This window comes from Erinaceus europaeus, chromosome 10 (assembly GCF_950295315.1).
Source record: "Erinaceus europaeus chromosome 10, mEriEur2.1, whole genome shotgun sequence".
NCBI classification, from domain to species: Eukaryota; Metazoa; Chordata; class Mammalia; order Eulipotyphla; family Erinaceidae; genus Erinaceus; species Erinaceus europaeus.
The window spans coordinates 26,999,331-27,025,362 of NC_080171.1; the positions used below are offsets into that span (position 1 = coordinate 26,999,331).

The 26,032-nt window shown below is 54.1% G+C and overlaps 1 protein-coding gene across 7 annotated transcripts in view; it reads right to left on the bottom strand.

Annotated features, from left to right (window-relative positions):
* Nucleotides 1-18,841, bottom strand: part of ADAMTSL2 (ADAMTS like 2) — a 32,228-nt gene extending 13,387 nt beyond the window's left edge. Inside the window, exons 1-11 of one of the 7 annotated variants that reach the window (XM_007521437.3) lie at nt 18,654-18,841; nt 17,316-17,470; nt 16,649-16,788; nt 15,798-15,873; nt 14,696-14,798; nt 14,041-14,186; nt 13,774-13,897; nt 11,891-11,971; nt 9,391-9,566; nt 3,623-3,977; nt 1,356-1,722 (exon numbers count right to left, since the gene is read on the bottom strand). In XM_007521437.3, coding sequence (XP_007521499.2) covers nt 1,356-1,722; nt 3,623-3,977; nt 9,391-9,566; nt 11,891-11,971; nt 13,774-13,897; nt 14,041-14,186; nt 14,696-14,798; nt 15,798-15,873; nt 16,649-16,788; nt 17,316-17,423 — 1,676 coding nt within the window. In that variant the 5' untranslated portion in view covers nt 17,424-17,470; nt 18,654-18,841. Of the gene's footprint in view, nt 1-1,355; nt 1,723-3,622; nt 3,978-9,390; nt 9,567-11,890; nt 11,972-13,773; nt 13,898-14,040; nt 14,187-14,695; nt 14,799-15,576; nt 15,678-15,797; nt 15,874-16,648; nt 16,789-17,315; nt 17,490-18,653 lie in introns of those variants that run through there. The other 6 variants (XM_060199350.1, XM_060199351.1, XM_016187409.2 and 3 more) reach the window with 6 other exon arrangements.
* Nucleotides 18,842-26,032: the final 7,191 nt, after the last annotated feature.

Consider the following 26,032-nt stretch of genomic DNA (forward strand, 5'->3'; position numbering starts at 1 on the left):
TTCTCAGATTCAGACCCCGCATTCCCAAAGCAAAATCTGATGTCTCTTCCTCCACCACTCTGAGAGATCCTGCAAGTTTTTGGATCCCAGTTGGCACAGAAGACTCTGGAGTCTTCACTCTGTTTGCCCACAATGTGCCTGAGCCATATAGCCATAGTATCAGGCACAAGCCAGGCTCAGAAAACAGACTGATAAAAGGGAGTCAGCACCCACCCCTTGGACCTCCTGACTCCCAGGGGCCAGTGTCTCTGCCTTTGTCCTCTAGGGAAAAGAGAAGGTCATCCCCAAACATGACACCTTGAGAGGCAAATCTTCCATCAAGTACATCTCTCAAGGACTCAAAAGGTCTTGTGAGTCCGCAGAAAACAAGGTGAAGGGAGTCCGGCGGTAGCACAGCAGGTTAAGCTCATGTGGCACAAAGCGCAAGAACCTGTGTAAGGATCCCGGTTCGAGCCCCCGGCTCCCCACCTGCAGGGGAGTCGCTTCACAGGCGGTGAAGCAGGTCTGCAGGTGTCTATCTTTCTCTCCCCCTCTCTGTCTTCCCCTCCTCTCTTCATTTCTCTCTGTCCTATCTAACAACATCAATAACAATAACAATTACAAAGATAAAAACAAGGGCAACAAAAGGGAGAATAGATAAATATAAAAAATTTTAAAAAGAAAACAAGGTGAAATGAAACCTCACAAGCAGGTCTTGCCTCCAATTCATCTACCACTGGAGCTGGTGAACCCCTCAGCTGCTTAAGCCAGTCTCGCATCGAGTAAGTTTCTGGGGGCCAGGAGAGGGAGCATTGTGGTGTGACCATCTTCCCCAGGGAGTGACCTCTAGTGTGGAGTGGCTGACCCACCTCTAGCAGCCCACCCCCCCCCCACCTTAAGCCTCTCCTCAGGATGCTAGTTGTGGCTAGGCCAGCATCTTTTTTTTTGTATTTTCTTTTTTTTTTAATATTTATTTTTTTATTCTCTTTTGTTGTCCTTGTTGTTTTATTGTTGTAGTTATTATTGTTGTTGTCGTTGTTGGATAGGACAGAAAGAAATGGAGAGAGGAGGGGAAGACAGAGAGGAGGAGAGAAAGACAGACACCTGCAGACCTGCTTCACCGCCTGTGAAGCAACTCCCCTGCAGGTGGGGAGCCGGGGTTCGAACCGGGATCCTTATGCCAGTCCTTGTGCTTTGCGCCACCTGCGCTTAACCCGCTGCGCTACAGCCCGACTCCCCTGGGCCAGCATCTTAACTGTCACCATCCAGGAGTCCCCAGGTACACCTGCCTGGGCACCCCCAGTAATGACAGGCCCCAGGTCTGACTGCCCAGGTGTGCCCAGCCTTGGGGATTGAAGGGCAGGTGAGGATCCTACCTGGCCTTGTGTGTCCTGTTCCCCGAGGAGGCTGGGAGGCTGGCGTTGGGGAATGGAGCCTCTGCTGAGGCGTTGGTCACTCTGTCACTGCTCAGCTCCAAATAAGACCCATTGAGCAGGTAGCCACCGGCCCCCTCATTCTCCTCGTAGTCCACATAGAGAGTCTCAGAGAGGGGGCTCCTCGGGGCACCCTGAGCAAAGATGCTATTGCTGGTGTCGTTGAGAGTAAGCTCCCTGGAGTCAGACCCCATGCCCCGCAGCTGGTCTGAGATGGCATTGGCCGACAGAAGCTCCTGGGAGGCGAGGTGGGCAGTGGCCTCCTGCTCATCTTTGTCCCCTGGGAGAGCTGTCCCTGTGACGTTGTTGTCTAAGGGGGGAGACAGGAGCTCAGCCTCCAGTGCTCCCCAAGTTGGGGCAAGGGCAACCCTAAGGGAGGGTCTCAAAGTTGGGCTGGAAGCACAGAGATAAATGGGGAAGCTTCCAGAAGGCAAAATTCTGCTCAATGAAAAGACTTGTTTTGAGGCTGGGTATATAACTCAACATGTCAAAGAACAGGGTTTGCATCCCTGGAACTTCAGAGGCCCATGTTCAGTCCCTGGTGTCGCCATAAATCAGACTTGAGCAGTGCTATAATCTCTCTCTTCTGTAAAAATAAATGGGTAATTTTTTAAAGATAAAGATAGAGCAGAATGGTTATGCAAAAAGACTTTCATGCCTGAAGCTCCAAAGATCCCAGTTTCAATCCCCAGCCACCATAAGCCAAAGCTGAGCTGGAGATAGATAGATAGAGAGAAAGAGAGAGAGAGAGAGAGAGAGAGAATGAGACCACTACACTGAAGCTTCCTTCACTGTGGTGGGTGCTGGGCTCAAACCTCATGCACAAGACAAAGCAGTGCATTATTCAGGTGAGCTATTGCATCAACCCCATAGTAATCCTCAAAAGGAAAGAGAGAAGGGCCAAGTGATGGTGCACCTGGTTTAGTGCACATGTTATAGTGCACAAGGACCCGGGTTCAAGTCCCCGGCCCCCACCTGCAGGGGGAAAGCTTCACTAGTGGTGAAGCAGGGCTGCAGGTATCTCTCTGTCTCTCTCCCTCTCTACCCCCTTCCCTCTCAATTTCTGGCTGTCTCTATCCAAATAAATAAAGATAATTTTTAAAAAGTAAAAAAAAAAGGAAAGAGAGGCCTGAGAGCGAATAAAACATTGGACTCAGGTGTGGGGTCCTAAGTTTGATACCTGACATTACATATACTAAAGTGATGTCCTAGTTCTCTCTCCTCCTCTCTCATAAATAAATAAATCAGAGAGAGAGAGGTCAAGTGCAAACAGATAGGCCAGCCTGGACTATATCTTTTAGGGAAAACTGCTTGACTCTGCAGTGGGTTGAACAGGCCCCTCAAAATTCATGCCCACCCAGAGCCACAGAATGGTCTGATTTGGAAGTGGGGTGGCCGTAGATAGAATAAGCATAAGTGTCGTGACATAGGTAATCCTGAGTTTAGGGTGGACACCAGGCCAGTGACTGGAGTCTTTGTGAGGACAGGACAATGACACGGAATCAGGGACACAAATGGACACCTGAAGCCCCAAGGAGCTGGCACAGGTAGAAAGAACCCTCCCTGGAACCTCCAAAGGGATCCAGCCTCTGTCACACATACTGATCAGACTTCTTGCCCCAGAATTGAGAGAAAGGAAACGTCTTCTTGTTTTAAGCTCCCCACCACCACCTCTACTAAATCTAAAGAACCTTCTACTTGAAGGGTCTGTCATGGAAACATGTCCTTGGGTTGGTAAAAGGGTTATGCCCATCTGGTCTCCCTTTGCCCCTTGGATTGTGCGATGCTGCAAATTAGCCAAAGGAGCTCTACCTTCAGTACCACTGGCCTAACCTTTCTGCCTGCTGCTTGCCACCTCTCACTGTCCCTCTCTAATCTCCTTGCAACCCCACCCATGCAGCATGCCCTGTCCAGGAAGCCTTCACTTGTGCTCCAATACTCAAGTCAGGAGTCACCCTCTCTGAGAGCCCAAGGTCTCCCTGTGCCTTTTAAATGTCCATCATCCCCTTTAACCACAAAGGTTGGCTCTCTCTCTCTCTCTCTCTCTCTCTCTCTCTCTCTTTCTTTCTCTCTCCCTCTCTCTCCAGAGTGAATAAGGGTTCAGCTAAGGGGCCAGCCCCTCGAGATGACTCCCAGCCCCTCCACACTGGGACATTCATTCTCTGAAAGCCTCAGTCTCCAGTGCCCATGCTGCCACCTCACCCTGTTACCTCGGAGACCTTGGTTCTGGGGGGTCCCCTCGCAGGCCCTGCCACTGGTCTGCAGGCACAGCTCATTGATCTCTTGGCCCTTCCTCAGCCCTAGCTCCCTCCCCGGGCCCCGGGGGCCCAGCAACCGATGGTCCAGGCCCAGGGTCTCAGAGGAGGCCTGGCTGTAGAGGGAGAGGGAACCGTTGTGCTGGAGGAAGGCGGCTAGGCCGGCCCCGTGCAGCTCCTGGCTCTCGGCGCTGTCAGAGGTGCCTTCCGAAAAGCTGTAGAAGATGGATGGGAGGCCGCGTGCATGCTGTGGCTGTAGCAGTGTATACTCAAAGGTGATGGACGGGCTCTTGCCATTCTGGTTCCACACCTGGGGAGGAGAGCATGTGGGAATGGCCCTTCCTCACCAAAACCCCTTCCCTGCAATTGCTGAGACTCACTGCTCACAGCCTGGGAGGGCTTAGCCCTAGGAGTCTTCCCTGTTGGGTGCCCCAGCTATATACTTCAAAAGCACCAGGTAACAAGGCACACAAGGCAGGGGTCTGGGTGGTGGTGCACCTAGTTGAGCTCACATGTTGCAGTGCTCAAGGAGCCAGGTTCAAGTCCCCGGGCACCCCAACCTGCAGTGGGGGGAAGCTTCATGAGTAGTGAAGCAGGGCTGCGGGTGTCTTTCTCTCTCTCCTTCTCTGTCTCCCCCTTCCATCTCAGTTTCTCTCTGTCTCTGTCCAATAAATTAATAAATGAACAAAACTATTTTTAAAAGGTGCACAGGACAGAAAAAATGCTTGACAAGTCAGCAAACACTTGGTAGCAATGGTATCTCACGCCCAGTCCCCACTGCTAGCCAGGGTAGGAATGCTCAGGCTCAGACCTCTCAGGCTCCCCACTTGCTAGGAGATGGACTGAAGCCTCTGCTGAGAAGCCTCCCATTCAGCTTTTCCTCTGCCTGTCTGCTTCTCCTCCCCTGCATGTTCCAGAACCTTCTCTGAATGGGCACTACAGGGAGGAAAGCATGGAAAAGGATTTTTTTCAGGGGAAATTTGGATCGGGATTCCCCGGCCACAGTGCACAGAACTCTGAGACATCCTACTCCCCAAGGCAAATTGGGGCCTCACGGTTAAAGTAGAATGATCTTTGATGGTGGTGTCCCAAAGCTCGAGAGCTGGTGGGGATGAGTCAGGTGTAGAACTGATAAGGGAGCAGAGAACCCAGGCGGTGACAAAGACTGCGATCAACCCAGAAGACAGTGTGTCTACTTCAATTATGGCCATGCCAGAGGCCTTCATGATTTAGGTGAAAAAAACATTCATGTTCCCATCAGGTGCAGAAGAAAAGGTAGACAAAAGAAAGCAGGCCTCTCACACTGTCCAGCCCACAGCACCAAGAACAGAGCCCAGCTGTGAGGAATGGGGTCTGGGATTGCGGGGGGGGGGGGGGGGGGGGCTGAAGAAAATACACCTGGAAAGCTGAACTTTCTGATTCTCCCAAAATATTCCAGATCCATGGCCATTCCTCCCTGAGAGAGCTGCTGCCTGCACCTTGCTGGGAGAGGTGCAGGAACCTCCACCTTGGGACTCCTTGGGCCCCTTGTCACCTTGTCTGATCCTAGTCAACATTCCAAGACCTCAGGATAAAGCCCATCTTCATCAAGTCAAGGAATATATACAGCCCACTCAGTTAGAAGGGATAGCTCACTGGTGGCCTGGGGACTGAAGCCAGGGAACTCCAGCCAGGTCAGGGGGCCAGAGCCAAATTTGGGGGGGGGGGGTTGCAGCCAAGATCTAAAGTCAGAGCAAGGACAGGCCTATATGATGGAGCAGCAGGAAGGCCAGACAGTAGGTCAGAGGGCTAACATGCTGCCAGATGGCCCAGGAAACCTAGGGGAACCAAAGGCTGATGGGAAGTAAAGGACGAAGGCAGAGTGGCCCTGGTGGTGATGGAGACAGATGGGGAAAGAATGGAAAGTCCACTAGGGAGACATTTTCTGCAGGAGGGCCTGAAGGGCATCCTCATCACCAGCGTGATAATAAAGTGATGAGAAGTAGGCACTGATATGAAAAGGAACAGCTGAGTGTCCTCTGAGGCCAGGGTTGATGCCATCATGGAATCAGCTTCTCCTAACAATCAGAATGGAAAACTCAAGTGTTGTACCAAGCAGAAAGGCTGATGTCATGGCCAGGGATCATCTGGACCCACAGAGGCCTTTAAAATAGATGCTGAGACCAAGGACTCTCAGGGGACAGAGATGAACCCAGAAAGGGGTACCTCTCAAGCTGTCCCATCAGAGATGTCAAGGGCAGATGATCAGGAAACAGAGTTTTCTGTTCCCAACCCTGCCTGCCCAAAGGTCTCCTCTCAAACCAAAAATCCAAGTGCTAAAGAGACAGGACCCTGGGAGTGAGGCATGTGCTCATGTGCTCACAACCCGCCCCCCCCTCAGTTCTTCATCCAAGAACCTGTAGCCAAGTATTGGGTTTGCTGTTCACTGGAGAAGGGTAGACATTGTGGAACTAGGGCCCCAGTGGTCACTGTTCAATCAGGAAGGCAAAGCATTTCTACTGCCTAACATTGTCACTTCAATAACAATGTGCATGACAAGCCACCATTCAGGTAGGACTCATAGTAAGTCTACTGGTTCCAGGCCCCTGGCTCCCAATGCTGGTGGCTGGTAGGACCTATGATTGACTCCTTGCCTTGGGGAAGGGGGGGAAGAGCTGCCATATTGGCGAGGGCTAAGTGGGATCTTTGAGCTTGAACCCAACTCCATCCAAGAGAGTGGATCAAAAGCAATGCGCCAGGGGGGCAAGCTGGTGGTGCACCTGGTTACAAAATACAAGAACCCAGGTTTAAGGGCCTGGTCCTCACCTGCAGGGGGAAAGCTTTGTGAGTGGTGAGGCAGTGCTGCAGTTGTCTCTCTGTCTCTCCCTCTCTATCATCCCCTTCCCTCTCAATTTCTGGCTGTCTCTATCCAATAAATAAATAAAGTTTAGAAAGCAATGTGCCACATGGGGCAAACAGGTTTGTACTTCTCTAAAGACCTAAGGTAGAGGGGCAGAGGGCAGAAGGTGGTGTATCTAGTTGAGTACACATGTTACCATGGACAAGGATCCATGATGAAGCCCCTAGTCCTCTTTATTTTCAATCTGTCTCAACCTATAGTAAATAAATAAATATCAAATGTTAGAGGTCATATCTTATTTAGAAGAGACAGAGAGAGGGAGAGACCACAGCACTGGAGCTTCCCCCAGTGCCATAGTGCTTCCATGTGGCATGCCTGGGCCTCAAACCTGAGTGGTACACACAGCAAGGTAGACAGCCACCCTCATGAGACATCTCACAGGCTGCTAAGAATTTTGGACAGCATGCAGTCCATCGGTGGACACACTGGTCCAGCTCACACAGAGCCTCACAACAGAAGCTGCCAGCTTGGCACAGGCTGTCACACAGGTAGTGACAGCTCACTAGTTAATGGGGCTGGTGGACAGAGATGTCCCCTCTCTGGGGAGGCCTGCCATCACACAAGTGAGGCATGGGCTAACATTGGGCCATATCTACATGGGAAGTTCTGCCTTCCAGATGGAAACTCCACCCAGGACACAGCCCCTCCCTGGAGGACATCATCAGCTTTCTGGTGGCATTAGAGCCCTTCTCTCCTGAAAGGAGAACAAGTAACAGGCTAAAAGTGAAGCTGCCCATTCTGACCCAGGGCCTCAGCCAGAATGTTCCTGAACCCTCAGAGCCTTTGATCCCTGAGACAGACACTGTACTGGATAAAGGGGGCATAGGATAGAACAGGGGTATCCCAGTGTGCACAAGACCTGGATACCCAATGAATCTGTCACCCATTTCATTGTCCAGAGTCCACTACCCCAACAGAGCCTTGCAGTCAAAGCCAAGGTACAGCTTAGAGACACCTGTGCCCTGTGAAGGTGGGGTCCTCTGGTATCCCACCCCAGTCATGAGCACCCCAAGTTGGTCACTGTGAGCTGGTGCTATACCCTAGTAAGTAGACTTCTTGGGCCTAGGAACTAGCATTCCCAGGAACCACCTTAATCCCTGTAGTTCTAGGGTCTGTGATCATAGAGGTGCTGAGCCCAAAGAGGACATACACACACACACACACACACACACACACACACACACACACCCTCAGAATACACATCCCAGTGCCATTGAATTTTGAGGCTTGCCTGCCATGTGCTCTGCTAGGCACCCTGTGCCAGGAGTAACAGACAAAGGAAGCTCCATCCTGGTAGGGTAAGAGGGAAACTTTAACCTGGGTCCCTGCTAATCAAATTGGCCATTTCTTGGGGTCCCTCTGCCTAATTCAGATGGAAAATGCACACACAGACTCCAAAGGACCCAGAGTCTAGGACTCCGGACCCCATAGGTAGGAGGGAAGGGGACACCTGGCCAGGAAAGCCACCTAGATAAACAGAGGTGCTATGAAGGATGGGGTGCTCAGTATGTGGAGCAGGGGAGGGACTCATGGGGTTCAGCAGCAGCTCCCACACTGTCCCACTGTCCAGGGAGCCAGGTCACACAGGGTGTCCTTCCTTGGCTGATTCTGAGCCCAGTATGTGCCTCCTGGGTGCTGTCCTCTCAGTTCTCCCGACTGCTAGCTCACCCTTCACAGCCCCTGTGGGCTCTGAGAGGTGACCAGAGGGAGAGGGAGAGGGAGAGGGAGAGGGGGAGAGGGAGGGGGAGGGGAGGGGGAGGGGAGGGGTGAGGGGAGGGGAGGGGAAGGAGATGGGAAGAAGTGGGAGAGGGAGAGGGAGCACACCACATGGGTTGAACACTAGGCAAAGCAAGCATACTATCCTGGTGAGCTATTCTGCTGGCCCAAGTCTCCACATCCACAAAGTCAATAGCTCCATCATAGTGTAGTCTAGCAACCAAACAGCTTAGGTGAGTGGACCTTCCCTGCCCTGCCCTTCAGCCTGGGGGCCTTCAGGACCATCTACTGTCACGTGATCTCAGGGTGAGCCCTCTTGCACTGTCCTGGTGGGGGGCAGGGAGGAGGGGCACCAAGTCACCATGTTTTCCATTCCTTTCTGGACACCAGTCATGGGAAGCTTTCAGAAAGCTGGCACACATGCTCACCCCACCTTCCACTCACACTCTGAGCTCCAGAATTTATGGGGGGAGGGGGCCTCATCACTACCTGGTCCCTAGCACTGAGCACATGATGGAAGTGCCACAGTGCCCCTGGGTGGGGTCAGGGAGCTATAAGAGGCAGAATGGCAGAATGTGGTGCGGACAGTGGGCCTCTTTCTCTGCTCCCCCATTCTCCCTCCTATCTTATCTCCCCTTGCCTGACCCTCCCAGATGAGCAATAGAGAGTCAGTGCAGTTTCCTGGCATAATGTCTCTGTTCACCAGGGTGCTGACAGCCAAAGCTGAGTAAGTGAGTGAATAAATGTGTGGATGAATAAATGAGTGAGTGAGCGGGTAAATGATTACATAAGCAAGAAGGTGAGTGTTTGGGTAAAAGAGTGAGTGGATAAATGAATTAATGAAGTAGTGAGTACGTGGGAGACTAAGTGTAGAGATGAAAAGCTCAGTAAATGGATGAGTGAATGGATGAATTCAGTCAATCAATTAATGATGGCAGGAATTCATGAAGGAGTGAGCCTGTGAATGAGTGAATGAAGACACTGACAATGTGGATCCCCATGTGGCGTTGCTGGAAGCCTCACCCCCACACCCCATTCCAGCCATATGTGTTCTGGGGGAGCCCTACACACACACACACACACACACACACACACACACGACACCTACCATGACGTTCAGGCCCTGGTTGGTGGGTCCCTGTGCTACGATATACTCGATGCCAGTTTCATAGACATCCATGGGCCGCCGGTACTTAACCACAGTGCCGGCAATGTTGAAGTTCTTGGGGCTGTCCACCTTGAAGTTGCCGTTGAAGAAGTAGAAGCCAGCTTCATCTGCCAAGGCTGTGAGAGGAGAGAAAAGCCATGGGGGATCCTTGAGGAGAAGCCAGAGGGTGAAGCCACCCCTCACTGGAGAGGGAATACACCCCCACCCCCCACAGTCCATCCCTGCCCCATGACACCCCCTCCCTACCTGTGCCCAAGGACTGGAAACTGTACGTGTCTAGTACGTGACTCTGGCCAACAAATGCCGAGGAGTCGCAAAGGCGCTTTCCTATCTGCCTAAAATAAACTATCGAGGGCTTGTCTAGACAGCTAGAGAGAGCTGGCTGGGGGCCCATAGGGTCCTGTGACTCTGGTCACCTCTCAGAGCCCACAGGGGCTGTGAAGGGTGAGCAAGCAGCCGGGAGAACTGAGAATACAGTACCCAGGAGGCACATACTGGGCTCAGAATCAGCCAAGGAAGGACACCCTGTGTGACCTGGCTCCCCTGGACAGTGGGACAGTGTGGGAGGGAACCCACTCTGATGGGCTGGCCCAGAGCCACCTCAACAGGCACCTTAGAACACTCAAACTGGTGGGAGTCTGGCATTCTGGGGTCACCTGCCTGACCAGTGGTCATGTGGTCCATTCTCCCAGGTGCAACCCAGGGCATTACCTCTGCTGTGGCCACCTCCCAAAGGTGTGTGTGTGTGTGTGTGTGTGTGTGTGTGTGTGTGTGTAGGGGAGTGAATGCAGGAAGGAAGGTTCACAGGCGACAGTTCCTCCCTGCTGAAGTGCATGTGACCCCAACTGCCTCTCCTGCCCAGAACTTTGGGTGAACTCTGGCCCTCCAGGGATGGCGAAGGAGGCACTTCCTGGTCGAGGCTGGGGTGGGGTGGCTGGGAGGGGGTGTTGGAAGAGGCAGAGGGCAGCAGCTGGGGAGGCGCATTCTGCATTTGGGACATCATATCTTCTGGAGGGTTCCAGGAATGGGCCAGAGGGAGGGAGGAAGGGAGGGAAAGGAAGATCAAGGCTTCCCAGGCTTCTGGTGCACTGGGAGCCCAGGAAGAGGGCGGCTCTTTTTTATCAGACAGATGCAACAAGCAGGACATGTCTGCTGGAAAACTACCCTCAACGTCACCACGACAAGCGGTAACGTGACAGGCGGCCTTCCTTGGCCATGCCAGGTGGGGCACGTGCCGGGGCGCTGCTCTCAGCCCGGTTTCCAGATATGTGCACAGGGTGCTCTCCCAGCCAAGACTTGTTTCCTGACAGTGATGGCCTTCCTTCCTGTGGCTTCCCCAGTGCTCCAGCATGCCTGGCTATTTCCACGATTCTGTTTCAAGAATGAGCTTGCTCCACAGCCAGCTCTGGGAACACGGCGTTTCCTGGCCTCCAGCTCATTCGCTCACTTGCTCGGCAGTGAGCCTGGCAGGGTCACTAAGCAAGCCCTGGGGTGTGTCCAAGGGCCTGGACTCTAAGACCTACTGGTGGTGGTGTGTGTGTGGGGGGAGACTGCAGCTCCCAGCTGCTCTACTGGAGCCAGAGAGTTTGAGTTTAAAGTTCTATTAGCAACTGCACCACCCCACCCCCAGTGTCCCCTTCTACAGGTGGGTTTCACCCCATCAGACCTTCCTCTAGTGCGTCTGCCCTGGGGTACAGAAAGAGGACCCAGATGTCAGGGTCAGCATCCCTCCCTGGCCACCAGGTGGCCAGCATGTGGCAGGGCCCAATTCAGAGCAGTTACCACCTGCCCACCCCAACCAGAAGGCACTCAGGTGCCCTCTCTCCTGGGAGTCTTAGCAAGGTGCACAACCATCCAGTGTTCTGAGGACATAGGAAACCCTGCAGTAGGTGTCACTAATATAGGCTTTACCACCTTGGCCACATGCAAACAATTTCAGAATCCTCAAATTAGGGCAGGGAGACAGCATGATGGCTCTGCAAAAATGACTTTCATGCCTAAGGCCCTGAGGTCCCAAGTTCATTCCCCAGAGCTGATCAGTACTCTGGTAAAAACAAACAAACAATCCTCAAAATGGAAGAACCCTCCCATGCTACACCCCATTGAGACCCAGTTTCCCACCAAAAGCACCCAGCAGAACCCAGCCCTAAGTTAGACCCTACTTCTGCTTCTCATCACCCATGGCCTCTAATGGGCCACTTACTTCCTCTCCAGAACCCTTGGCCTCCTGGATCCCACTTCTTGGGTGCCAGAGGGTGCATTCTATCTCCAGGAATGGGGGATTCACTACCCAACTTTGCAACTCCCTCTATAGTCAAGCATCTCTGATTATAAGACCTTCCATATATGGGATGAGGCCTCCCCAACACACACACACACACACACACACACACACACACACACACACACACCACCACCACCACCACCACCACATACATACCCAGGACATCAGCGGATTTCTTCCGCTCGATGATCTGGATGTCCCTGGCACCGGCTGGGATGTGGGTAACCAAGGAGTAGCCTGGGGAATGAGACAGCAGTGAGAATCAGGCCCAGCCCCTGGCCACCACCTCAAAACCTGGAAAGGCAACTCTTGATATGGGTCACTGTGCCCCTGGTGGGTAAAGGGAGGCTATCTCAGGGCTAGCCCGTCGCCAACAGCTGTCCCCAGGTCCACAGCAAGTCCCAGGCCCTGCAGAATTCCTGTGCATCTGAGAGCCACTCCACCACTCAGGCCCAGCCCAGGCTCACCCCTGTGCCATGGAGCTTTCTCTGGGTGAAGTTAGCCAATACTGACTCAGCCTCTCTTGAGGGCTACAAAGACCTCAAAACTGCTCAGCCCAAACAGACAGACTTGAGGACTACTCTGCCAAGCATCACCAGAGTGGCCCTGAGCAGATAGCTGTAGCCCTGAGCCTCAGTTTCCCCATCTTCTAGGGGATAACAACTACCACTCTAGGTCACTCTGGGAAGCCTCTGCAGAGCAAAGAGCCTGGTACTCAACACACTGTCGCTGTCATTATTACAAAGTTCATCTTGCTTCAGCATTGCCTTGAAGTTATTTTATTATAATTATTTTCTTAATGAGAGCTCTGTTCATCTCTAGCTTATAGTGGCACTGAGGACTGCACCTGGCACCTCAGAGTCTCAGGCATGAGAGTTTATGATGAAAATAACTTGGCCTAAATATCATTCGTTTAGGGACTAGAAAGCTAATTCACCAGGTTGAGCACATGTGTTGCTGTGCTCCTGGCTCAAGTCAGAACCTGGACTCCATTTGGTGTTAGGGCGCTAGGAGGAGTGGGGGGGGGGTAGGACAATCTGGTGCTCTGGTATCTGTCTGTCTGTCTGTTTGTCTGTCTGACTATATGAATGAATAAAAAAAAAAGCAGCCTAGGAGCAGTGAAATTGCACATGCCTGTGGCCACAGCTCAACAACAACAAAAAATTTTAATTTAAATACTAGTTAATTACTTTAATTTCTAGGTTATAAATGAGCATATGAGACTGCTAATTGGCTCTCCACATTGCAAGCCCTCAGCATATATTTGCTGCTATGGTGTGGGGACCAGAGACTAGGGGATCCTGATACCTGGGTTCAGAGCCTGTGCTGCTCTTTCCTGCTGTGTGGCCTTGAACTTACTGCTCAACCTCTTTCTCTCTGCCTGTTTCTGCTTCTTCACTGCAGCTCCTGCCTGAGTCTGCATTGTGGGCCTTGAAGAGCTAGTGCCCCTTGCAGAGTGAGTTCCTGGTACTTAGCTAAGATGATTTTTGTGTCCACGGACCCCCTTGTTACCCCCACATGCTGAGCATCCCCTGAGGATGGGACCCCCAGAGCCATCCTAGCCCTCCATCCTCTGAACTCAGTTCTGAGAGCAGGTCCCAGCATCCACATACCCAGAGAGGCTCCAATCTCATAGTAGTCATGGGTTGTGGGGAGGAGATGTCTGCCTCAGTTTCCCCTTTGAATATATACTTTATCTTATTTATTTATTATCTTACATAGACACAGAGAGAAATTAAGAGGGAAGAGGGAGAGAGATGCCTGTAGCACTGCTTCACTGCTCGTGAAGATCAAGATCTTGAACTCAGGTCCTTGCTGACTTAACATGTGCACTCTACTGGGTGTGCTACCACCCAGCCCCTCTCAGTTTATCCTTTGTAAGAGTGTCATTGGTACTTCCTGTGAACTGACCCTCCAGGCCGAGAGCAGTGAAGCACCTGGGGTCCAGTGGGACCTCCACAGAGCTGCTCCCAGCTCCCAGCTGGGGCTCCTAGGAGAGAAGTAAACTTCAAGGTGGTTCTTGGGGCCGGTGCCCTTACCCAGGTGGGCATTGCCCTTCCGGTAATTGCCGGTCACATGGGTGCAGCTGCTCCCGTCGCCCTGGCAGACACCACACTTGTCCAGCGTGTGGGTGGAGAAGAGCACCCCGTCACAGCCGATGGGCTGCAGGAAGGGAGGCGGAGAGGGCTGCTGGAGGTGCCGAGGCCAGGCCCCCCCTCCCCCCGGGGTGGGGTGAGGGGGCCGCCTGCCGGGGCGGGCGGGCAGTGCAATGTGACCAGTGTACTTTTGCTACAATGGTTAACAACCTCACATTTTCCAGACACGCAAACCCCTCGCAGGTCGGTGAGTTTGCAAGACGTCCCATCACGGGCCGGGACCATCAGCTGCCGCTGGCCGTCCAGGGTGGTACAGTGCAGGTCACATGGCTTGCTGGAGATGTGCACGTAGTCATCTGAGGGAGGGCACAACGGGTCTCAGTGGGGAGCAGAGCCTGGGGACTTCCCTCTCCTCCCACTGAGACTGAATTCTTCTTCATTGCACAAAGGGTAAATGGAGGCTTTAACAGGGCAACAAAAGGGAATGAATAAATAAATAAATATTTTTTAAATATTAAAAAAATAAAACTGAGACCTTAGCTATGCCAGTGGTTTGCCTGGGATCTTGGTGGCAGAAAGGACCCAAGAAGTAGTAGCTCCATCCAGCCCAGACCCCATAAATTTCAGCTGCAACTCTTCAAGATTGGGAGGCCAGCCCCCCTTAACAGAGCCAACCCCCATCCTGGGACTGAGAGAAGCCAATTCATTTACACTGTGGCTAGCTTGCTGCCAGGCCTTCTGTTCTGGGCCTCAGTCTCCCACCTCCCTAAGCAGTGGTTCCCTGGAGGGTGACCCATCCGGGCTGGGTCCTTCTGGAGCTTTGGGGGTACTTTGCTATTATGTGGAATGGGGAATGATTGGGTACCAGGGTAGAGGGGCTTCCACTGATGCGTGCGCCCATTGTAAACATGCGAGTTGAAGGAGATGCACTGCTCCTCGCGGAAGCTCCTGCCGTTGGCCGGACACTCCTGGGAAATAAGAGTCAGAGCGGGGCTCTGGGAAGAGTGGCCCACAAAGGCCTTTCTGTGCTGTCTGAGCAGGAAGTGGCAGCAGGCAGGACAAGAGGGGCCTCTGGTGCTTGAACATCCCTCCCTCACACCCTGGAAGCAGCAAGGACACTGGACGGCCAGCCCTGCAACATAGGCCCGTGTGTGTGCTGGGCCTGTGGTGCCCTGGAAGCACCCCACTGCTCCCCACCCACCACCTCCCACCCTCGCTTCCTCAGCAGAAGATGGCCATGTGTCTGTGGAGGCAGAGACACAGTGCTCTGAGCCACGATAGTCTAGGCCACACAGCAGAGACCCCCAGGCAGAGGGTAAGCCTGTGTGTGGATTCAGCGAGTCCAGGGGAGCTGGAACCCAAACTAGGGTGATTTCCCTCTGGAGCTCACCAGCTACCAAGAGGGCAGCAGATGAGTGATGTCAACACAGGAGCTGGAGCTCCCACACCCCTGCACATATGCACTAAGGACACAGGGACACAAGGACAGAGAAGCCTCGATCCCAAAACAGCTGGCCAGTTCTCTGCCTCATGCCCTGGAGTTCAGCTTCAGACTGGCTGAGGCTGAGGTGACAGATGCCCAGAGGCTGAGCCAAAGCCAATACACATCCTGTGGAGACGCAGGAGGCTGTGGGCAGTGGGGCTGGGCACCAGAGGACACTACTGACTGTCGGGGCAGGGTTTGTCCTGAGCATAAAGGGGCTGCAACCAGGAACCCCAAGCCCTGAAGCTACCCTCCCAGCTCACCAGCAGAAGCCAGTACTTGTCCATTAGCCTGAGCCTGCAGAGAGGGGCTGTGAGCCAACAGCAGGAGGGGGCATCTCGGTCAGGGTCACTTGCATCCTTCCCTTCAACCAGATGGAAGCTGGCAGGCTCCAGACAGAGTGTCCAGAGGACCTGGGCCACCAGGAAGATGTCTCAAAGACACCTAGGAAGGGCTGGGTCATGGTCCCGGTGGGAGGCCTCACCTGAAGGCTGCATAGCTGATACCGTTTGGATGTGCCCACGCAGGTCCTGTTCCCTGTCCCAGAGACTGAAGTCCTCCTGGAGAGAGGCAAGACTCTGAGCTGCTCTGGGCTCAGCCCATCCCCCCACTCCTCCACCCTTCAATTCCTTTGCCCAAGGTTCCTTCTCACTCCACACCCCCAGAAGAACCTGCCTCCTAGCTGTGCATTCATGGGGGGAGGCCGATTCGTGGGTGACTCACTCCTGTATCCCTCCACCCACCCATACACACACAGGTCTCAAGATGCAGAATTCACATTAATAATCAGTGTCAACATCAACCACGTGTTGATGGGTCTGCACCAAAGAACACACCACTGTCACCCACTGTCTCAGATGTTCTCAGAAGTGCTGACTGGGCACAGACATGAGCTCCACACCACAGAGAAGGAAACTGGTGCTCAGAGAGGTTAAGGGGCTGACCCAAGGTCACACAGCTGGAGAGGGGGAGGGCAGAAGCAAGATTTGAACTCAGATTTGCCCAGCAATAAACCCCACATGTTCTCCTCCTCCCCACAATTATTCCACTCATGACTTCAGAAGGGAAGGACAAGATGGGTTCCAGTCCTCCTTTACAGAGCCTTAGAAATGGCTGACCCCAGGTCCCCTAGAGCATGAGTGGCCCATAGCCACTATCCCAGGGTCCTATGTGGAGCCACATCCCCAAAAACAAGACCCAGGGACAAGACAGAGGGGCCCACCCGGCTGGTACAGCTTCCAGCTTCTGGTCACTCTGACCAGCAGCCATACTCTCTGACCCCCCTCTCCTGCACCAGCTATCCTGCTCTCCTCCCAGCTAATGGCATGTACCTACCTCTGCTGCAGGCAGTGACGTTCCTGAGATGTGACCCCAGCCCCACAGCTACGGGAGCAGGCCGTCCACTTGGTCCACTCCCCCCACCAATAGGCGGTGGCATCCGAGCCCTCCAGGCTGTTGGAAGTGGGGCTGTTGTCCTGGGTGAGAGGCCAACTAAGGATAGGACAAGGACCAGCAGGGCAGCCCCCCCCCCAGGCCCATGTGTGCTGGGTCTCTTGTGCTTGGGGAGGAGCCCAGTTTCCTACCCACTGCTCCCAATCCTCAGTCAGAGGACTCTGCATGGCCACCATGGTAGGACAGTGCCAGGATTCCAGGGGTGGGGAGAGGATTGGTGGATGGGCAACTGCTGGTGCCCTGGTCCTGGGGTCAGATCTTTGGGGCAATCTCAGAGGGAACCCGCAGAGACTTAGTGCTCCTGGGCACTGAGATCTGGAATATTCTGAAAGCTGAGATCTAAGCTTCTTCATGCTCCTCCTGCTTCACTTGGGGCCTGATTTGGGTTCTGCACAATGTGAACTCAGAGGATTGTCCCCTGTCCTGCCACATGAGCAAGGGTCTGACTGCCTTCCTGGGATCAACGGCAGCCCTGGGTGGTACCCAGGGTGTGTGCACCAGCCAAACCTCACAACTCCTAGGTAAAATGAGGGAGCATCCTTCCACTCACCGTGGCCCCGCTGGATGCCATGCCCCCAGCCGCAAGGGCCATGGCCAGCAGAAGCCATGTCCAGTGCAGAGGCCGCTGCCTGCTGTCCATCCTAGGAAGCAGGGCCATGGTTGCTGCGGCTCCTCTTCCTCACCAGTGTCCAGTGACAGGTCCAGCTGTACTGCAGACAAGGTACTGAGGGCAAGGGCACCTTGGTATTTCTACCCAGTCAGGACTCAGAATCACATGGGAGAGACTCCCCACAATACAGGGGACCTGGGTAAGGGACAGCTGGACAATGGAGTCCCCTCCCTCCATGGAGAAGATGAAAGGGGGACATAGCTTGTGCTCCTGGAGCATGGGCATGAGGTCACTGGGCTGGCTTCTCCCATCTTGACAGCCCCAGGACAAAACATCCCTTGACCTCCATGCCTAGGGTCAAACTAAGGGGAGCCTAGTGGCCCCCCAGCTCCTCCATCTGCTTCCTGTACATGGACCCCACCCTCTATATAAGCAGAAAAGGGGCCTCTGTGCAGATTTTTCTCAGGCCCTTGTGTCACTTGCCAGTGATGTGGAGAAGAAGGGTATTGGATATACCTACCCACCCACCCTGTAACCTGGAACCCAGAGAGGGAAGCCCACTTGCCCAAGGCCACACAGCAAAGTGACTGACCACCCACCCCACACTCCCAAGCCCTAAAACAACCGAAAACTTGTCCTACTGCCTGCTGATTCTCAAGAAAGGTGATGTGAACAATACCCCTTCTCAAAAAAAAAAAAAAAAAAAAAAGGCAACCCCAAAAAGTCTCTTTCCCTCCAATAAGCCAGTGTTTCCTGGCAGCTCTGGCACCTGCAAGGGAGCTCCCCTAGAAAAAAAAAAAATCTCCACCCTGGAAAGGCAGCCGAGCTCCCTGGAGTTTGGAAGCCTTGAGACCTCACCTCACAGGCTGCTCCTCCCCAGCAACCCCAGCCTCAGAGCCCCTTCAATGTCCTACTGGCTAGTGGGTGCCCAGCTCCCGCCTGTGGGCTGAGGACAGGTGCTGAGGGCCTCACACCTGGTTTGCATTAAGGCTCCCAGACGTGCTGGCTCCTGGCCAGGTCTGGCTCCGGGATCCATCCCTCCCCAGGGGCCAGACACAGCCACCAGCCAGTGGAGAAGCTTGCAGTGCAGAGTAGCTCCAGGCTTGAAGCTGGGAGACTGGGACCAACCTCTAAGGCTCAGCATGCGACCCCCTCCCCACCGGCCCTTCCACTGTTACATAACATCTCCCAGACTCTATCCTCACCCTCAGGCCCTGGGAGCCCAGCATGGTGTCCAGCCAGCAGGGACAAGAGAAGGCAGCATTGGGGGTGACCTACCTGTCAGGCGTCAGCAGGTTGTCCTGAGCCAAAGGGCCTCTGCTGCAGCCAGGTGACACCAGGTATGCAGGTCCTGGGGAGACTGAGCCTCTCTGACTTCTCCTTCTGCCCTCTGTGGCCTCCCTGCTACACTTCAAAGAGAACCCTGAGAGGGGCTTCCCGGGGAGGCTCGCAGCCCAGTGGCGGCTTCTCCTCGCAGCTGCCTTTATAGCTGTCAGGCAGACAGGGAGGAACTCGCACTTCCCACCAGGCTGCTACCCCGCCCGCCGCGGCCGCCTGGCGCACACTTTAACCCGCTCCGTGCCTCTGGAGCCCCGCCAGGCCAGCCCAGCTGCCTGCTGCCTGCTCCCACCGCGGGCCACCTCCCCAGGCAGGCGGGTGGGACTAGGGAACTCTGGACCCCACATTGGAGAAGCCAGGTGCCTGGGGTCACAGAGGAGCTGGGCGGTGCCCTGTCCTCAACCTGTTCCATTTCTGCCTCCAGAAGGGCTCCAGACTCTCACACCCGAGAGAAGTCTGGGAAGTTCGCAGAGGCCCCATTGCAGCTCCGTCTCACAGATGCAAAGACCGAGGTGGGGGGCAAGGAAACAGCACTGCAGGAGGCAGGGGCAGAGTAGGGGACAGAAATCTCCCCAGCAGGAAGGGGCAGAAGCGCCCCAGCAGAAGATCCACAGCAGGAAGGGACAACCACTGACCAGGACCAGGCAGGCTGTGGGGGAGGAGTGGGGAGCTCTCTGCAGATGCTCAGCACCAGCTTGGCAGGGCACTGTGGCCTGGCAGGGACTGGGCCAGCTGGGCAGCCCGTGTTCCTGCTGAGTCAGTGTGCAGACCCCAGAGCCAGACAGACCCCAGGCTTTCGGAGTGACCACCCACAAGACTGGGTGCTCAACCCCAGGCACACTGGGTGCCCCTGGAACATAGAAGCACCTCCAAATGCTGGGGGACACGGTACCCTGAGCTATTCTGTCTCCCCCACTTCCCTCCTCTGTTCTGAAGACAGTGCAGGCCCTGGGAAGCCCCTAGGGAGCGCTCTCCCTCCCTTCCCCCCAAGAAGGCCCTGCCTGAAAGAATTCCTTCAGTGGCTTCCTTGGGCAATTAAGTTTTATCCACCACTGCCACCACCACCCCCTGGGGAAGTTCGGTCCTGTGTATGACCATCCTTAGGAATGGTCCTCAGGAAGGACAGAAATAACAGTAAAAACAGAGTGCCCATGACCTGCACTGAGCTTTCTGTGCTGAGACATGCACATTTTCCCATTTGATAGTTGGAGAGACTGAGGCCCAGGGAGTGACACCCTCAGCTTCCCCCAAGGCCATTGACTATTGGTCCTTCTCAGGACCCTTGGGGAGCCAGGTCTTCTTTATAGTCTTCCCTTGGGACCTCTGGGACCTTCTGTGGAATCAAGACTCGAACCCAGATCCACACTGCCCCCTGGGGTTTGCCATGCTGAAGTACAGGCTTGATAGTTAGTACCTGTTATCTGAATCTTCATGTACTCTCGCACTTGGGCTCACAAGCACACTTGTTTACAAGTGTGTGCACACAGCCCACTAATGCACCTGCAGGCACAGACACACACACAGGCATGTGTGAACATGGACACACATTCACAGATGGGCACATGACACAGGCTCAGGGATGCAACTTGCTCATACTCACCGCCCTGCCATGCACACCACAGATGGTGCTCCCCTCCCCTCTAGTCCTGCACACCCTGGCACAGTCCAGCTTCTTTCTCCTAGCATGTCTGGCGCCACAGCCAGCCAGGCACAGGGTGACTAACGGTTTCCCTAGGGAGGGACCCTTTGGCCGCCCGACACAAACACCCCGAGACTCTAGGCTCAGCAGGGCACAAGTCTACCACCCCCAGGGTTTATAACTGTCTGCAGGTGTGTGAATCCAGGCCTGCCCGGCTCCACACCACCCTCTGTCTACTACAGCTGCCTGCTTGACTGACACAGGGGACTGGGACCACTGCTCAGGCCAAGGTGGCCAGGGCTTTTAGGGGAGGCTTTGGGACACAGAGGATGACAGCCAGAATTTGAGGAGGGCAGGGATGAAAGCACAGCAGATAGGTTCTCTGATGGCCTGGTGGACTGTGGCTGTGAGGGGCTGTACCTGGCAAAGAAGTGGTGGCTTCAAAATGCCCTTGAGTCCGACTGTGTGGCCCCAGCTGAGCCTGCGGCGCAAGAGCCCAATATGCCCAGCAAGTGACCAGCACACTGGCATGGCCCTGACCAGAGGGACTGCCCTTAGACTGCTGGATTTGATGTCTTCACAATGTTATCTTTGGATCTGTCTTCTGGAAGCACATGGGACAGCAGCAGAAAGCCCCAGAGCCTGGAACCCTGGCTGGGACCGGCCATTCCTCCTTCCACCTCCCAGATGGGCACTTGGCCACCTCCCCCACCTCCCAGAGTCTCATCAGACTGAGCCTCCAATGGCCTCTCACTCTTCTGTTAAGCAGCAAGTCAGAAATGCCACCACCAGTGGTTGCAGGGACAGAGAGCAGGCTCCATGCTGCCTGTGAGCAGGACTGTGGAATCTTACACTGACTCCACAGGTCACCCTGCCAGCTGTCTACACTGTCTTACCTGTCCTAGGGACCTGGGTCCCCTGATGACAGAGTTCTCACATCTTAAAGGAAAACCAAGGATCTGCCTGCTCAGCTTGGAAGAGACCTATCAGAAGACTAGGCTCTAATGGGTGATGATGGCCTGTACCTCAGGGGCACCAGTGAGCCCTCCCATGAGCCCCTGCCCAGCTGGGGACAGATGCCAATGTTTTCTGCCTGTGCCCAGCTGTACTTTCCTCCTCTGTCTTGATAATATTCACAGGTGGCAGAGAGGAAGAGATCACTTCTGAGCTGGCGTCAAGCTCTCTGAAAAGAGCCCCTATCTCTCCATCATCAGCTCCGAACCCAGAACTGGCGGGCCAGGGTCACCTTGTACCATGGAACCAGCAGCAGGACTCCTGCCTGAGAGGGCCTCATGGCACCTCAAGTTCTCACTCATCTTCCTTCTTCCCAATAAGGGGCTGACTGCTCTCACCTGGGGGCCAGGCCACAGGACAGCAAGATGAAATGGAGAGAGTAGGTAGGTAGGAGGTTGGGACTAAGGAGCTGAGGTCCTGTAACAGAACCAGGGTGGGGTGAGAAGCCTTTGGTTTCATAACCCCAAATCTGAACTGGGTGCTCCCCCACACCTCCCTGATGGACCCATGCTGACATTTCAAATGTTGGACTGACACTTGGTCCGTTCAAGTTCTCCTTCCCAGCATCAAACCCAAAGAGGCCCCACTAGGGATCAACTACACCCCAAGCTCCCCATCATAGTCTGCAGGGGACTGAGGTGTGTCAGGGTGGTGGATGGAAGGCCACAAAATAGGCGTCTTGATCTTCTTTCCCTGCCATCTACCAGGCCACTGCTCCATGTTCAAGTGGGGGAGCCCAGAGGTGTTTGAGTCACTCCAGGTCTCAGTGTCTGAAAGCAAGAGGTTCTGTCACCCCAAAACCTTGGACAAGGAGTGGGACATACCAGCTATGGTATACCAGCTAGGACATAGAGCCCTAGGAGATAAGGCCACACACTTCGACAGATTGAAAAGTGGTACAGGCCTCCATCGGATAATAAGACTGTGCACACACCTGTATTTGAGCCCCCGCTCCCCACCTGCAGGAGGGAAGCTTCACAAGCAGTGAAGCTGGTCTGCAGGTGTCTCTCTGTTGCCCTCTGCTTTTAACTCCCCCTCCCATCTCAATTTCTATCTATCCTATGTAATAAGAAGAAGAAACTAAAAGAAGAAAAGGAAGGAAGGAAGGAAGGAAGGGGAAGGGAAGGAAAGGGAAAGGGAAAAGAAAAAGAAAGAAGATAAAAAGGGGAAAGGCTGGCCAGGACCAGTGGATTCATAGTGCTGTCACCAAGCCTCAGCGTGGGAATAAAAAAAAAATAAATAAATTTTTAAAATAAAATAAAGACAATGAGACTAGCAGGAGCTGTGATCTGGCTGGTGTCCTGGATGTCACAGGGACCTGGCTCATGGGGACAGCTTCAGGGGGAACAGTAGAAGCCTCGAAGGCCACATGGTAGGGTCTTCTGCCCTATGGAACCCCCTGACCTGTGTCTGCTCACCCTGCCCCCTGCCCCAGGCCCCCAGGAGCTCAGTCCCCTCTTGATCTCACTCTCCCCTCTGATGGTTAGGGGAGGTGATGCAAGGTGGCAGGCCTGGGTGCCCTACCTGCTCTACCGAGCTCCAGGGTGACCCAGAACTTTGGGCTGAGTGTCCAGAACTGGGAGGGCACAACAAAGCAGCTGCTTGGGCCCAGGCTGGGCAGAGCAGACAAACAGCTGACCGGGAGGGGGTGCTGGGGGGGGGCATTCCAGGCATTTCAGCACCTCTATAAAACCAGCCTGCTGCTCAGCCAGGAGGAGGTGGGGAACCTGGTCAGTTTCCTGTCCCTGTACTGTGCCCCCCTCCCCCACCGCAAGGTCCTTTTTGAACAATGCCCCCTGGTGGGGAGAGGAGGAGATGCCTGGGTTTAAGGCCTGAGAGGGAAGGACAGGCTCCCCAAAGGCCCTGGGCTGGAAGCCATCCTCCCTCCTCCTGGGACTTGGTCTTGCCCCCTGTAAAATGGATTGAGCAATGACACCCTCACCCCCATCTGCCAGCAAGGCCCAAGAGGGCAGAGGAGGAAAAGCATTTGGCCCCAGGCCCACACACAGCCAGGCTGAGCACATGTTTGAGCGTAAGTGCTTTTCAAGACGCACATGGTGACGAGAGGGCAAACGGCAGGGATCCCCCCACTGTGAGATGAGGTTTTGTAGGGACAAAAACTGGGACACAAATAAGGGGCACGGCAAGCTCAGTGAGGGGGTCCCTGCATGTGGCGTCCAGGAGGCCTTGAGATCTGGTTTGATGGCCCACCTACCAGCAGGTGTGTGGGAGGTGCTGGAATGGCAGCATCCACAGCCTCCAGGGGCTGGCAGGAAGGAAGGGGACATCACTCTACCTAGGCTATGTCATCTCCTAACCTGGAACCCGCCCCCCCAGATCCCTGCCTACACAGTCAGCAACAGCCGCCAAAGCAGCCAGCCCAGTCTCCCTATCTCTCCCTCTTGCCCAGCTCCCCAGGACAGTCACTTCCCCTGAAATGACCAAGGGTCATTCCAGTCCCTGTGCAGGCTGGATGCCATCCCAGTCCCCTGGGCCAGCTGCTCTGCCTCCAGACAACCAGTTCTCAGACAGGAGCCACCAGAGGCCATCACCCTTCCCCACCTCCTCTCTGCACTTTGGAGGTGGCTCAAGGTTTTCAGGGTACTCATCGCCTGTCTTGAGCCCAACCACCTGTCTTCCATTTGGGGGCAGCCCCTCCAGTACCCCCTTCCTCCTTAATACCCATAGCACATGTACAACCCTTTCTGCCCTGCCTTGGCGGCCACCCCCACCCCTCTCTTCTCTTTCCCTTCCCCGAGCTCACCACACTGGCCTAGGTCTTTACAGCTGCAAAAAAGCACATGCACTCATGCACAAAACCAACTGTGGAATGTCTTCCTGCTTCTGAGTGGGTTTATGGCTCCAGAAAGTGCTCCACTAGCTTCTGACATCTCAGCTTACTTCCTCAGCAGCCTCTGCTACATGGGCTTGGGGCTGAGCCCGGGGGGGGGGGCCTTCAGGATGGGATGTAGGGGGCCCTGCCTCCCCCCCTGGAGCTATACACCAGCAGGCTCTGCTGTTCCCATTTGGAGCAGCCCCACCTCCTTGGGCTCCCATTCATTTCCCTTCCTTTCCTTCTTCCTCTCCTTCTTTCTTTTTTTTTCTTTTTCTTTTTCTTTTCTTTTTTTTTTTTTGAACAACCATGTGCCAGTTGGGAGCTGGGGATGGGGGCTAGGTGAGCTGGCCAGCTGACCCCAGTGGGGACACAACCCAGGCACCATGCACACACACACACAGCAACCTGTGGGGAACAGGGCAGGTATGCCCATGCTGCCTTTAAGCCCCACAGACACCAGAGGAGGAGGCTGTGCATATTTTCTGGGGTGGATGAGGTGGGGGGAGCAGGGCTAGACCAGGGGACCCAGGGGTCTCTGTAAGACTCGACTTCACTGTAAAAGTCACAGGGACCTCAGAAGGAATGAAAGCAGAAGAATGACATGACAGTATCAACAGGATCTTAAGACTCGACTTCACTGTAAGAGTCCCAGGGACCTCGGAAGGAATGAAAGGAGAAGAATGACATGACAGTATCAACAGGACCTTCCTGACAAATAGCTGGAAGGGACTCTGGCCAACTTCAGACAAAATAACCAGAGCCAGGTGGTGGTGCACCCAGGTGAGCACACACGTTATCATGCTCATGGACCTGGGTTCAAGCCTCCGCTCCCCACCTGCAGGGAGGGAGAAGCTTCATGAGTGGTGAAGCTGGTTTGTAGGTGTCTCTCTGTCTCTCTCCCTCCCTATCCCCCTTCCCTCTCAACTTCTTTCTGTCTTATCAAATAAAGTTAAACAATTTCTTTTTTAATTTTAGAAAGGTACATGGGGACTCCTGGGTGGAGGGAAGCTCCATCAGCCAGAAGACACTGCAGGTCTAGCTCCCACTGCTCCCTCCCACCCCCCATATTCCAAGTCCCAGGGTGCCAGGTGGGGCCCATCTACATGGTGGACGCCTGCCCACCCAGCAGCCAAAGGCATGAGTCACTTGCTAAGAGGTGGACGCATCCCATGGTTGTTCCACAAGGGAGTGAAAGAAGCCAAACTCAAAAGAAATCATCCCCTGTGACGCCATCTGCATGGCATTCCAGAACAGTACTGTCAGCTCTGGTGGTAGGAATCACAAGAGTGGCTGCCTTTGCGTCAGCAATTTGTGCCCTCAAAGTCTGTGTGTTTGTGTGAAATAGGTCACATGCATAGTGTGCTGCTTTGTAATGTGTGCAAACCGGGTTCAAGCCTGGTCCCCACTACACTGAGGGAAACTTTAGTGCTGTGGTGTCTCTCTATCCGATAAAACATCATCCCAGAGTGGGAAGAGAGAGAATTAAAGTGAAGAAGGAAGGAAGAAGGGAGAAAGGAACAAAGGTAGGAAGGAAGAAATGGGAAATGCAGGAATTAAATAAGGAAAGGAAGAAGGAAAAATAGAGGAAGGAACAGAAAGAGGTAGGAAGGAAGAAATGAAGGGAGAGGAAGAGAAATAGGAAGGAAGTAAAAAAGGAGAGGAAGAAGGAAAGATGAAAGGAAGGAAAGAAGAAAGGAAAAGAGATAAGTAGGGAGGTAGGAAGGAAGGATGAGAGGAAAGAGGGAAGGAAGGTAGGTGGAGGGAGGGAGAAGAGGAGGAAAGGGATAGAGTTAAAGTAGAAAGGAAAGAAGGAAGGGTGAGAGGCAGGGA